This window comes from Bombina bombina, chromosome 3 (genome assembly GCF_027579735.1).
Source record: "Bombina bombina isolate aBomBom1 chromosome 3, aBomBom1.pri, whole genome shotgun sequence".
In the NCBI taxonomy this organism is placed as follows: domain Eukaryota; kingdom Metazoa; phylum Chordata; class Amphibia; order Anura; family Bombinatoridae; genus Bombina; species Bombina bombina.
In genome coordinates, this window is record NC_069501.1 from 222,495,105 (window position 1) to 222,510,079 (window position 14,975).

General features: G+C 37.6%; 1 protein-coding gene across 2 annotated transcripts in view; it reads left to right on the forward strand.

The window, feature by feature from the left end:
* The first annotated feature begins 400 nt into the window (after window positions 1-400).
* Window positions 401-14,975, forward strand: part of NUFIP2 (nuclear FMR1 interacting protein 2) — an 87,548-nt gene continuing 72,973 nt past the window's right edge. For both annotated transcript variants that reach the window (XM_053706163.1, XM_053706164.1), the window contains exon 1: window positions 401-745. In XM_053706163.1, the coding sequence (XP_053562138.1) occupies window positions 529-745 (217 nt within the window). In that variant the 5' untranslated portion in view covers window positions 401-528. The remainder of the gene's footprint in view (window positions 746-14,975) is intronic.

A 14,975-nucleotide genomic window follows, 5' to 3' on the forward strand; every position in this document is an offset into this window, starting at 1 on the left:
CTTTATTTAGATATTTATTCTGTAAGAACACCCTTGACATTTTCTGCAGTCCATTTAAAGAGAGAATAATATATAATCCATTTATCTCCCTATGTAACCTGTGCTCTATCTTTACAAAGTATAGTATGAGCTTGCTGCGGTGGAATCTGCTTTACAAGACCTGTAACTGTATGATTCTTTCCAGTATTGTGTAGAAAGTGCTGTTGCACAGAAGGGGAGAGCCATACTGCTGACGTTGAAGCCCAGCCCTGTGAGGTTGCAGAAGCAAAGTTGTGCAGGGAGGAAAGGAGGGGATGCAGTGTGGAAAGGGAGGGGGGGGGAGTTGGGGGTGGAGGCTTTGAGGGGGCTGTGGGAGGAGCAAAAAGGTACTTGGAGATGCCTGATTGCTGGAGAGAGACAGTCAATCGTTTCTAGAAAGTCCCTAAGCCAACCGGCTTGCTGTAGTGTTAAGAGGCACATCTGCACACTCACATCCAGAAAGGGGCTCTGTGCTCTGCATCCAGCACAGAGGGAGCCCAGACACTTTCAATGGAGGAGCAGCCTGGGCAGCACCATCACCATTCTCCTTCCTCTCACAGCTACTATTACTATTGTACACAAGGCCAGCAGCAGTACCACCACAATTACCAGCAGACCCCCAAACTGCAGCATGGAGCAGAAGGCAGCGCCAAACCCCAGTCCAAGCCTCTGAAACATGAACAGAAACACGCCCTACAGCACCAGGAAACACACCAGAAGAAAACAGGTCCGGGTCTGGAGGGAGGAAAAGGGGTTAAGGGAGGGATCACCAGGGTGGCAAAGGGCATTGCAAAGATGGAGGGGTAGAAAAGTACTGTTGGGGGCAGAAGATTGGCAAACTGTTTAGGTTATTATAGAATATGGGGACCTCTATTTTAAGGGTTCCACAAGACGTAATAGGTTGACAGTTCTGTTTAGGTGCGACATCAACCTTAACTTTATAGACATTTAATCAGTGTGTATTGACATAGCAATCACTGAAGCTTATTAGATTTGAAAGTATACCTGTAACAGGGCAAATGGCATTAATAATGGGTTAATAATATTTTATTTTAAAAATGGCAACATGCATACCAGATATATTGTAACGGTGGTATGTGTATCGCATGACAAACTAATGTATTTACATAAGTACAATCTACATTCAGTATAATGTGCATATTAGGAGTGTTTCATTATTTTGATTCATATTAAGTCTATAAAATCATTAACCTATACCTGTCACTGCTGCTCCAGTCTGCATTAACACCTTGGTAGCTACAGGGGGCTATGTAATAGGCTGCAAACCCTCTCGGCAGCCAAGAGGTCAAAATGATTAGTGTGATATAAAAACCTTGTTGAACAAATATATCACACACACATACATGACAGGCCTAGCCCACCAGAGACCATGAGGCCCTAAGTACAAAGCACGAGGTACATCTACAGGGCCACACATTGTATAAGGTGCCGCATGGGGCCTGAATATGTAAGAGACCGTGATTGTGCTCATATGTAAGGCGGGATTCCTCACCTCAGATCGCCATATTTGGCTTATTATTGGGTACATAGTACCGAGAGCAGAGGCTGTATGTATATGTTGTAACGTACTGTTTCTGGTTATATCTATTATGGCGGCCTTTTTCAATTATATATTAGTTATGTTATAGCTGTGAGTTGCCAGTTCCCCATCCAAGGTCTTGAGAGGTAAAGCACCGCCCCGTTGGATTATGTTACCATGTAACGACATTCTGGGTTAAATCAATTCATGGAGTGTATGTTGCATATCATGCTAAATTCAGCCCGGTGCAGTAAGTGGCTACTCTGAACCACGTTGTACTGTCCAGCAATATTTGCATCTAGGTTCCTTGATTGAAGGGCCCCATTCCGTGACCTTGTTGTAGTCAACTGTCTGTCTTTAAACTATTCCCGGTGTTATAATTTGTGTAAGAACCTGCGGGCGTGGCGCTGCTGTATACCGGGGAGGTGCAGATTTATATTCCTGTAATTCTAGTATTCTACCCATTTTATTTATTTTACCCCCCTCCCTTCATTACTGTCGTCTGTTTCTACCCCGCCACGTACATTCTCCTCCCCCAGTCAGTCAGCTGTTCGTCGCGGCCTAGTCTCTACAATTGAAGCCGGGGTCTCGCGTGAAGGTCTGGCGCGGTCTTGGGGGGGGGGGGGGGGGGAAGGCGCTGTGTAGTTACACAAGCAGTCTTATACCACTACTTTCAATCTCATATTATTCTTAATTGAAACCTTTTTAATTAGGTGGCCTTAAATTATGATTCCTTGTCCATACCTGAACAGTGTTACTGCCTAGTGATATTTATTAGTAAATAATTACACAACTTTCCAGTATGAACTATTCTTAATTGAAAGCTGATTAATTAGGTCGCTTTTAATTTTTTTTACACATGAATGGATATCTAAGAATTACTTAAAGGAACATAAATGAAAATATTGAACAACCTTATTTGACTGGATATATATTTTATGTGGCTGGTCATAAAAACACTAGATTATTGTTACTTATTTTGATGTATCATTTTGTCAACAAAGTGCTTATGTAACAATTCAATTGCCCTGCAGAAATTTATGGAAGGGTACTTGGATGTAACTGACTTAGACTTGGTATTTTATGTGTCAAACGATCTGATGACTTGTTACATGGCATTTGTAAAAAAAAAAAAAAATGGGTAAATGGAATGTAAGTTATTTGAATACATGTACCCCAAGCCCTTCCCACTATTTAAACATTTAGGGCTAGATTTATTAACGCTGAGGCGTACAGGGGTGCGTATACCCGCCCCTGTAAGCCTCAGCTTGCCTGTGGCGGGGCGAAAATACCCGCAAGTATTCGGCATTGCACACGAGCGCAATTTTGCGCTCGCGTGCATTCCTGCCCGCGCACAGCCAATCACGCGCGGGCAGGAGCTGTCAATCTCCTCGGCCGGACTCGACCGAGGAGATTGAATTTCGCCACCTTAGAGGTGGCGAAGAGCTTAGGGAAGCAGCGGTCTGGTGACCGCTGCTTGCTAAATCACGGCGAGCAAGTTCTTGTGAGAACTTGCAGCCGTAGGGGCATGATAAATCTAGCCCTTAAACCGCTGTGTACAACTACAGTAGCAGTGCAGGTTGCACTATGCATGTATGTATGTGTGTGTATATTATATATACACACACAATGCAATTGTTTTCCCTCCTGTACCTGCAGCTCTAAAACGTTATTTTCTTATTTAAACTCCCTACAGCATCCAGCTGGTAAAGCTCTGCATTTTATACAAGGCCCTGCCATCTTTTAGCGTGCATATGGTTGTATCCTGTGATAGAAGCATTGCCCTTACACAGAACTGTAATGTTACCGGCTTTTTGATAGCTGTACTTTTCACTTTAGTTAACTCACATAATAGTGCCACATTTTTGCAGTTTATTTGCACAGTTTAAAGTGACATAACAAATATAAACTCCAAAATGGCGGCACCCAGTGTTAAGATGCTGAGCTTCACTAGTTAATACTTTGTAAAGGGTTAAAATAAGAGAATTACATTTGAAGGCAGCTGCAGACCCAGAAGGAAAAACAATAGTATGGTAAGTAGTAACTTGCTACTCTAGTTGTGCTCAGCAGTTTAATGTCCCTTTTATTTCTTTGATTGTTTTAAAGGGACAGTGTACTGTATAAATGTTCTCCCCTTTAATTTGTTCGCAGTTATCTATTTTACTTGCTGGAATGTATTTTCTTTACAAATAACGCCTCTATCTTTGTTTTGGTATTGTAAATACCTGCCTTTGCTTTGTATCCCCACCTATAAATGAATAGTTCAATAGTTAAAGGAACAGTAAATGTAGTTCATTTTTCATAATTCTGCACTATTTGCACAATTGTAACCTTAATCTAGCGGTACCTGTAAAAAAATAAATAAAAAATAAATTAATAATTAAAGGCTTAACCCTCTAAAGTTTACGTACCTTCGTCATCCTCTTCTGCTCTTGTGTTTTTTTGTTTTGTTTTTTTAAGTGCAGTTGAACTAAATGTAGCATGTTCCGCACTGGCCAAAGCAGCCAACAACTTAACCCAGCTTGGGAGCACACTACATTTACTTCAAGTATTGGCTATAGAAAAGCTGTATAAATATAGCAATCAGAAGAAATTACACTTCCATTCGTAGGTAGGAGAGCTAAATAATAAAACTATAATTTTCAATTGTTCTCTCTGTGGCCCTGATATTTAAAGATTCACCAGCTTGCAGAGAAATTGTAGTTTAGACTTCACAAAGGCTGAATTCACTGAATTTTCAAAAGGGTGGAACTCTCCAGCACGGCGATATCTCTCATTTATTTATGTAAAGCAGAGACAAGCCCAGTTTAATATAGCACTGCATGATACAAGAGTTTTTTTTTTACACTTAATCTTTGTGCATTGCATTTTATATTACTATAAATTTCAGATTCGATCCTTTCAGTATTATTGCATTTAAAGGATTACTTTCTGTTATAATTTTTAAGCCAAACAACTAACATATTAAAGTTAATAAACATTAATTAAAACCTACTGACCTGTATTTTCTCCAAAACAAAGTTTCATAACGTTATAAAAGTTATATCTTTTATTCCCCGATGATGTCACGTTATCCTGCCCACTATTTTCAGCACTGTGTGTTCAAAATACTTAAACCAATGAAATTGTGTTTAAAGCGCCATTTTGAAACCTAGGTATTGTAAACGGATTGGTACAGAGCAAAGGATACCCACAGAGTGGGTTTGGAAAACAATTAAATTTGCAGACAAGATTTCTGATATACGGTAGAGATATGTTAATGAAATGCTATTGATAAAAAGCGTATTTGGGGTAGTTAGTTAGTAACAGGCATAGAAAATATTTACTTACAGTGGCCCTTTAAGCTTTGCACTTTCTCATTTATATTTTAATACATTTAAACAGTTTCAGAAAGTGGGAGGGACAGGGCAGTTCCCTGGAGATTATGTCTAAAGCTCTCTCACAAGTCTTGTGAAAATTTTCTAAGCATTTTAAACAAGCTGGTTTCACTGATTTGTCTCGTCAGCTGTATGCAGGTGAAGTTTGCTCAAAATTCACAATACACTTATTTTAACGACCAGAAAAGTAATATATAATAAAATATAGACAAAAACAAGTTAAATTGCAGTGTATCATGTTCGCCGCACATCGATAAATGCTTATGCTGTCGGCATTTATCATTGCACAAGCAGTTCTTGTGAACTGTTTGTGCAATGCCGCCCCCTGCAGATTCGCGGCCAACCGGCCGCTAGCAGGGGGTGTCAATAAGCCTGATCGTATAGTATCAGGCGAATTGATGTCGACAGCCTCGGAGCAGACGGACAAGTTATGGAGCAGCAGTCTTTCATAACTACTTTTTCCGGCGAGCCTGAAAGCTTGCATGGAAACGGGGGCGGGCATCAAGCTCCATTTGGAGATTGATAATTCGGCCCCTTTGTAGCAGCCCCAGGGGTTCTCCAGTTACCGTCTCTCTTCTATATAAATTTTTGTATCCCTGAGAGCTTAATTACTTTCTATGGAAGGCATCTTTTTGGGATTTCCACGTTACTCCCCTTTTATTAGAAATTTCAGTGAGTTTTGCTCACGTGAAGTCCGCACTATATTCTCTCTCCAAACTAAAGTATGTTTGGTTATCTGGCCCATAGAAAGTAATGACGCCCTCTGGGAAACTGAACCTGACAGTTTGCATGTCTTTTATTTAAATTAAAACTGAAAAAGTGCAATCTAATATATTATATTTTATATATATTTATTTATTTTTATATATATATATATATATATATATATACACACACACACACACACAAATTTATGATCTTAATTTGATAAAGTTATACAAACTGTGAAGGCATAATCAGAATTTGAAAAATCGCATTCCTAAGTACACTGCTGAATACAAAATGAGATACAAAATAGAAAGTGCAAAGTTTGAGTGCCCCTTGGAGAAGCAAAGCAAAATTCTGCCTTTTGAATATTTCACTTGGGATCTCACAATGCTGGATGATCATTTTAGAATATATCACCAGAGTGGAGAGGTTTTGAATATCAGGGCCTAAGTATTGGGCTTTGGTATACAGACAAAGATGAGAGAAAGAAGTACGATTTTTCTGGAAGCTCAGTCCATTCTAATGGGTTGTGGTGTCAATGAACAAAACTAGCTATTTTGTATAAAAAATAAAGCTAAAGGAGTAACGTCTCAATCATTTTATACTTTGCTGCTGGAATAACATGTCATTGGAAACGCATTAAGGGGAAATCGGTTCATTGTCCCTTTTAAAAGTATTGCATCAATATAACAAAGAAAAAGTAGTATGAGCGGTCACTTAAAGTACCACCCAATGCAGTAGAATTACATAATTAACAAGTACATAATAACAAGACAATGCAATAGCACTTACTTTGAATTTCTGACAAATTTATTTTTTTTCTCCCATTTTCCGCCCCCCTGTATCATGTGACAGACATCAGCCAATCACAGACTAGTATAAGCATACCCTGTGAGCTTGTGCACATGCTCAGAAGGATCTTGTTCCCCAGAAAGTGTGAATATAAGAAGACTGTGCAAAATTTGATAATGGAAGTAAATTGGAAAGTGTCTTATAACTGCATGCTGTAACTGAATAACGAAAGTTAATTTTGACTTGAGTTTCCCTTTTAAAATTTTTCGTTATACATATTGTACACAAAACTTAAGATGCCATGGAACGTCCTACCTTTTTTGGCATCTTGCATCCTCCAAATTTTGTTTAGTGCAAAAGTGGACTGGGGGTGTTCTGTCAGACTAGCAAATTCATCAGACTAGCAAACGGAAGTTATTGTTAATTGCTCTCTACCTTTCTATATTGGAGGAGGGCATCAGGTTGGAGAGTCGGAGCCGGACAAGCAGCTATCTGATCCACTTGACAGCGACGTAGCCCCTTGTATGACAGCGGGTCAGGAGAGTAACAATCTGAGAGAGATGGTGGCTAACACAGTGATATGGCCTAACAAAGAGAACGGCCAGCAGTTGGAGTCACTGATCGTTCATGCCCCAAACTCCATACAAGTGTGAGAAGATCTCTGCAAATTGAAGGGATGCTTGATTGCTCACCCTACCCAGTGAAATACCCAAAACGTCACATGGAGTTTGCCTATAAATTTGGAGATGCTTGTCCTGTAGACTTTTCTCCCTGGACTGTAGGAACAGAAGTACAAGGCAAGTCGTTTTATCCAGCTAAGGGGTACAGATAAATTAATTGCACCTTAATGCTCATATAGGTCGATATGGATGATTAAATATGTATCAAACTTACAGCAGTAGGACACGACCTGTACATTAGGTTGATTATTGCCTACTTCAATTTATTATACCATATGGGTTTTTTTTTTTTTTTTTTTAATTTTCTTCAGGGCATACTAACTGTTATGTTTATGAGGACTTTGCCAAGTCTGATTTTACTGATGGTTAGTCTGCTTCGACTTCTCCATTCTTTAGAAGTCTTATATATTTTGCATTTTCTAGAAGCAGCTTTTATGCGTTTTTATTCAAGCTTTTGTTTTTTTTAACATTGTTTTGCACCAGCTACGTAATATCTCTTTAAGATGATCTAATAGTACTGCTAAGATTATAATATTGTTTTAGATATGATGACTTAGTCAAGTAATTTTAAAGGGACAGTAAACTAACATTTGTTTTTATATTAATTTATTTTCAATGACTTGTTATACCAGCTGCAGAGTATAACATTTATGAGAAATTGCATTTTCAGGTTTGTGTATATTAGAAGAGAGGGGCGCCTCGTGTAGAATCACCAAACCAAAATAGCCTAAGCTTATGCACTTGAGCCAAATTGGTACTCACATTTGAAATAAGCACCCCAATGTGCTAATAGAAGCAGACTGACACAATATGGTGTGTCAGTACACCCACTCCAGGATATCCCCGGCAGGTGTGTCTATCATGGAGAGTCAAGACAACAAAGGAAACCACATGTGCAGATCAACCAAATAGATGGAACAATGGAGATAATTATGCCAAATGGGTACTCACAATGTCCAATAGCACACCTATGTGCTGGTAGATGCAGACTGATAATTTTAGGTTCGGGCATATCAGCTCACCCACTCCAGGTGTTGCCAACGATATGGTCGAAAAACAGGATAAATGCACAAACAGCCCAATATTGGGCAATGAGAGGTACGGTAGAAACCACTATACTTGTGTTATAGTAAAAAAACATTTTTTATTAAAGGGACAGTCTAGGCCAAAATAAACTTTCATGATTCAGATAGAACATGTAATTTTGAACAATTTTCCAATTTGCTTTTATCACCAATTTTGCTTTGTTCTTTTGGTATTCTTAGTTGAAAGCTTAACCTAGGAGGTTCATATGCTAATTTCTTAGACCTTGAAGCCCACCTCTTTCAGATTGCATTTTAACAGTTTTTCACCACTAGAGGGTGTTAGTTCACGTATTTCATATAGATAACACTGTGCTCGTGCACAAGAAGTTATCTGGGAGCAGGCACTGATTGGTTAGACTGCAAGTCTGTCAAAAGAACTAAAAAACGGGCAGTTTGCAGAGGCTTAGATACAAGATAATCACAGAGGTTAAAAGTATATTATTATAACTGTGTTAGTTATGCAAAACTGGGAAATGGGTAATAAAGGGATTATCTATCTTTTAAAACAATAAAAATTCTGGTGTAGACTGTACCTTTAAAAAACTGAAAACAAAAATTTAAATAAAAAATTTAAAAGAATATAATAACAAGTAGTGGTCGAGGGGGTAATCCCCTCTAATGCAACGCGTTTCTTGGCACTGAAGGGCTGAGGAAACAGCCCTTCAGCGCTGAGAAACGCGTTATATTAGAGGGGATTACCCCCTTGACCACTACTTTGTTGTTAAATTCTTTTAATATTTAAATTTTTGTTTTCAGTTTTTTAATAAAAATGTTTTTTTACTATAACACAAGTATAGTGGTTTCTACCTTACCTCTCATTGCCCAATATTGGGCTGTTTGTGCATTTATCCTGTTTTTGGATCATATAGTTGGCAACACCTGGAGTGGGTGAGCTGATACGTCCGAACCTAAAATTATCAGTCTGCATCTACCAGCACATAGGTGTGCTATTGGACATTGTGAGTACCCATTTGGCATAATTCTCCATTGTTCCATCTATTTGGTTGATCTGCACATGTGGTTTCCTTTGTTGTCTTGACTCTCCATAACAGACGCACCTGCCGGGGATATCCTGGAGTGGGTGTACTGACACACCATATTGTGTCAGTCTGCTTCTATTAGCACATTGCGGTGCTTATTTCAAATGTGAGTACCAATTTGGCTCGAGTGCATAAGTTTTTGGCTTTTTTGGTTTGGTGATACTACACATGAGGCGCCCCTCTCTTTCTTCTATTTTACAGTTTATCCAGTATCTTCTGTGAAGAGGAGTGCAGCCATCATTCACACTGAGGACGTACCTGATTTTTTTGATATAATTGTATGTTAATAGGTACAAGTGCCATATATTGAATGAGCTGTGTATGCTGTTTTTTTGAAGTTGTACAGTGTATATATAATGTATGTGCCCTATCTTATCTTTGTTATTTGTGTATATGAAGTAGCTGTTTTGTGCTTTTAAACCACAGCCTATTACAATGGGTTGAGCTTCAGGTAATATCAGATTTTATTATTTTATCACTTTCTGTACACACACACACACACGGGCTTCCTTATCTTATATTTGTCTGGAAAACCAAAGCTCAATACTTAGAACAATGAAAAATTAGCATTTTAATTCTTAAAGGGACAGTATTCACTCATTTTCATATAACTGCATTTAATAGAGACTACTATAAAGAATAAGATGCACAGATACTGATATAAAAATCCAGTATAAAACTGTTTGAAAACTTAGAAGCTCTCAGTTTAGCTCTGTTGAAAAGGTAGCTGGAAAGCCCACTGTAAGTGGGTAATAAGACACTCCCCCCTCCCCTTTCTTTTGCATATGAAAAGACCCTTTACACAAACAGGAGCAAGCTGGAGAAGGTAGCTGACGGTATTCTCATAAAACTTTGGGGCTTGGTTAGAAGTCTGATAATCAGAGAAATGTTATTTAAGAATAACTATTCATTTTAAAGAAAAAATGAAACTTTATGGGCTATATAAACAGATGATCTACAAAACAATTATGCAAAGAAAAAAATAGTGTATAATGTCCCTTTTAACTATCCTGCACCCCACTGAGAGTGTAACTTCTTCTGCTGGCTGTGTTTATTTAGGCTGTTCAATAGAATATACTCCAGTATAAAAACTTTTAGTATAGGTTGGGATACCACAGGCTAAATCGGCTATTTCAAATGCCAAAATAGGGGCAAAGGAGCTACTTGTAAACAATTTAATACACTCCAGCAGGTAAAATGGATTATTAGGAACAATTTAAAGGGGAGAACATTTTGGGGTGAACTGTCCCTTTTTAATTTTACCCTGTTTAAGACCTGGTAATAAAGTTGTTTAAACCCTATTCAGTTAGATGCTCTGGATATCTCCAAGTCATGGGTGAAAAAAGATATAATTTTTTTGTTTGTCATTTAGGCATACTCTATTACTCGAAGTTAGATGGCCCCTGATTAATTCTAACTTTATAAGATTTATACATCACAGATTAAAAAAAGTATGTAAAAAGTAAAATGTAGGTAAAAAGTATATATGAGTGCACAACACCATGTATTTTAAGCAGTTTTTATTGAAACTTAATTTCACACGGAGGTATAAAGATATACAAGCAACATTTTGGGAGATTATCCCTTAATCATCTATTCTTGGGATATTCATCTGTCAAGCACGGTAAAATGAGTGCAGCTCTGGTAAGTATATACATTTCTAATTTTGCACTCACTTAGCCCACAGGCTATTAGCAAGTCATGCTACACCATAGTCCTGGGGACACACACGCATAATTTCTTGCAGACGGTGTAGTATTGCCACATTAAAGGGACATTGGACATTAGATTTTTTTTTTTTTTGCATAAGTGTTTTGTAGATGATCCAATTTTTTATAGGAGCTGCTGGCTCTTGTTTATCTAATCTGTCTTTTCATATACAGAGGAGGGGGGAGTGTCTGCTCTTTCTAGTTTCCCAGCCCCTTTGAGTGGGTGTTCCAGCAAATCTAATCAACAGTGCTAAACTGGGAGCTTCTAAGTATGTTTAAAAGGTTTTATACTGGATTTTTATAACTGTATCTGTGCATATTCTTCTTTATAGTAGTGTCTATTACTTGCCATTTTTTTTATACCGTCTCTTTAACACTAGAATTTATTTTTCACTTAGTCCCCAGAGACAGAACTTTTTTTCCCTTTCTGCAATGAGATTTTTTTTTTAGTGAATTTTTTTCTGCAGGTCATTTTTAAATAAAATAAAATTGTAAATTTGTCGGTTACACTAAAGCACCAGATGAAATGCAATGTGTTGGTTAACTGGAGAATAAAGCAATATTTAAAGTTGTATAATCTAGTGCAGTAGTTGAAAATTGCATTGCAAATTTAGCTGCAGACAAAAAAAGTAATTGTAAAATGTCTCTTGAATTAATTTGTTTCCTTTTCTCTTAGTCTAATATAGAAATGTAGTAATAAAAAAGGTGCATTGCTCATACAAACTTCTTACATTCAGAGGAAAACAGTTTTGCAGACTGAAAAGCTAGGAAACGAGCTTGCAAAAATCTCAGAGCCAGACAACAATCAATGCACTGCTGCTTTGCAGCACTACTGCATATTTGACTGTTGTCTTCAAACAGCACTTTGCTCTGGATGCACTGTGTTAAGGAAAACTTATACAATGCAGCCAGAGAACAGCTCTGTTTAAAAAGAACAGCCTAATGTGGAGCAGCACTGAAAAGTTAAAGTGCTAACAGTTCCTGTCTTTCTGCAGACAGGCTGCATTTTCTGCGATGACATCTCAGATCACTCTATGTTCTGCCTTGGGGTTAGTCTAGATGTGGGGTATGGAGAGTTTAAAGGACCCTTTTTATTATTTTCACACTTTCCTGACTATATTTTGACATTATTTGAGAGGTAGTACTGATTAAAAAAAATAAAATAAAAAAAAATCTTTAACTTTAATGTATAGCTTCAGTTTTGTATAGTGCGCTACGCTAATGCTAATTTTTAATCTGTTGTGTGCTGCCTTCCCGTGCTCCTGTATTGGATTAGCACCCTCTGGTACACTGTGCAGTTTTTTTGTATGCGATGCACGATGAAGATGTGCTCCCGTATTTGGTTTAGCTCTTTATATTCCTGAAAGGGTCTGTTAGTGTCTAGTTGGCAGTGTGTTAGTTAATTTATTTATTTTTTCCCACCCACAAATTCTCACCTTTCTGCTCATTTGCTAGCTCTGCTGAAGTCTAAGAGCTCCTGCAAGTCTTTTCTCTCCGCTGCTCTGCTTATGCTGTGGAGGGGGTAAGATTTCAAACATTTTCAAGAGCTGGAAAAGTTTATTATCCTTGCTAATATTTATGTGTATATAGTAATTTAAAAGGGGTCCTTGTTATTTGCTCTGCTACCTAAAGGGATTATAAACCCAATTTTTTTTCTTTAATGATTCAGATAGAGAATGTATTTTTAAGCAACTTTCTAATTTTCTCCTATTGTTGATTTCTTTGTTCTCTTGCTATTTTTATTTAAAAAGAAGGAATGTAATGCTTAAAGGGACACTAAATCCATTTTTTTTTCTTTCATGGTTCAGATAGAGCATGCAATTTTAAGCTACTTTCTAATTTACTCCTATTATCAATTTTTCTTTGTTTTCTTGCTATCTTTTTTTTTTTAAAAAGAAGGCATCTAAGCTAAGGAGCCAGTACATTTTTGGTTCAGACGCTCAATCAGCAAGGACAAAGCAGGTTGTGAACCAAAAATAGGCCGGCTTCTAAACTTACATTCTTGCTTTTCAAATAAAAATAGCAAGAGAATGAAGAAAAAATTATAATGGGAGTAAATGAGAAAGTTGCTTAAAATTGCATGCTCTATCTGAATCATGAAAGAAGAAAACAATTTGGGTTCAGAACCTGGGTTATGCTGGCTTATTGGTTTGCTAAATGTAGCCACCAATAAGCAAGCACTATCCAAGGTGCTGAACCTAAAATGGGCTGGGTCCTAAACTTTAAATTCCTGCTTTTTAAATAAATATAGCAAGACAACGAAGAAAAATTGATAAGAGTAAATTAAAAAGTTGCTCATGCTCTATCTGAATCATGAAAGAAAAAAAATGGGTTTAGTATGCCTTTAATTTCACTCTCTAAATTTTTTTGTTTAAGTCCCTGTCAGTGTTAAAATATTTGACTTCTATATTTACAGTGCATTCCTGTGGTATATTTCTGTCTTTGTATGATAGAGCAGGCTAGATCTGTTCCGCTTCATTAAATTCAGATCCTTTAAGAGGGAAGATCTTCTGATCACTTATATAGTAAATTGAAGTGAATTTTTGCAAGCAGGCTTTTTTTCTTCACCAGCTCAGTTTTGTGCTTCATGTATGGATAACCTTATGCATATTAGCCAATCAAATGCTGTCCTTGTCTCTCTAAAGGAGTTTTTCCTCTTTCTGTTTAATACAAGGGGAAGCTCCTCTCATTTTGCTCTAGAATTTGTGCGCTCTGTGTCTGAGATGTTGGCGGCCATGCTATGCTTCCTCCTATCTAGCCATTCTGAATCACTTAATATCAGATCTGCTAAATAATTACTTTCTTAATCAGACTATAATTCCTCAGATTTGGCTTCTAAAGTTGAACTGCTTTCTGATGATCATGAGTCAGTAGCTGATCAGGATTCAGAATCTGACTCTCATGTTTATGCTTGAACACCTGTGTACTCTCTTAAAAGAGGTTTTACGTACTTTGGAGTCCAACACTCTGCTTATGAAGAAAAATACATCTGCTAGTGGACTTAATTTTCAAACCTTCTGTCAAAACTCCAGAGGTTTTTCTAGTCCCTGATGCAATTACTGAAATTGTTACCAACAAATAGTCAAAACCATGTCTTCCTTTTAACCCATCTTCTGCATTTAAAATGATGTTTCCTTTACCTGCTACTAGTGTTAAACTTTGGGAAAAGTTTTAGGTAAGCCAGTGTCTTAATCTGTGATGCTATCATTGACATTATTAAAATCAATGCTAAAACTATGTCATCAGTCTTGACAAGAGAAGCCTTGTAGCTTAAATCTTTGTTAGCTGACATGATTAATAAATAGAGACTTTTTATCTCTTCCATGGAAAGGTCTCATTTGGTCCTGGTCTAGATGCTATTATCTCTTTAGTAACTGGAGGTAAAGGAACTTTTCTACCTCAGGTCAAAAACTAGATTTAGCAATTGTTTTAGTTTCTTTCATCAATCAAGGAACTAAAAGTTCTCTTCTGAAAAGCAGGACTCTTCCACACCAAGCCTAAACAGTCAAAAAAGCCTCCCACCTCTTAAGTTTGCTTAAAGGTCTAGCCTCGGTCCAGATCCTCTTCTGGTAGGGGCAGATAACGCCTTTTTTCAGAAGACCTGGTTTCAGTCTGTTCAGGATTCTTGGCTGCTAAATATAGTTTCTCAAGGGTACAGAATATTCTTCAGAACAAGGCCTCCAAGGGGAAGGTTTCTTCTGTCCCATGTTTCAAAGGACCATGGTCTCCCATAATTTTTAACAAAGTGTTTAAGTAATAAGAATTCAGGGTATGTCAGTGGCTGTTTACCTTGACGATATATTGGGACAGGATCCATCTTTACCTTTAGCAGTATCTCATTCCAACAGGCTTTTGTTTCTTCACAATCATGGCCGGAGTATCAACAAGAGATCTTTATCTCCTCAAACCTCCTTTCTAGGAGTTATTATAGACTCCATAACTGAGACTTTCCTTGACAGATCAAATGCAATCAAAGTTACAGTCAACAAGTGTTTAAACTTCATTCTCTAACCAATCCTACGGTAG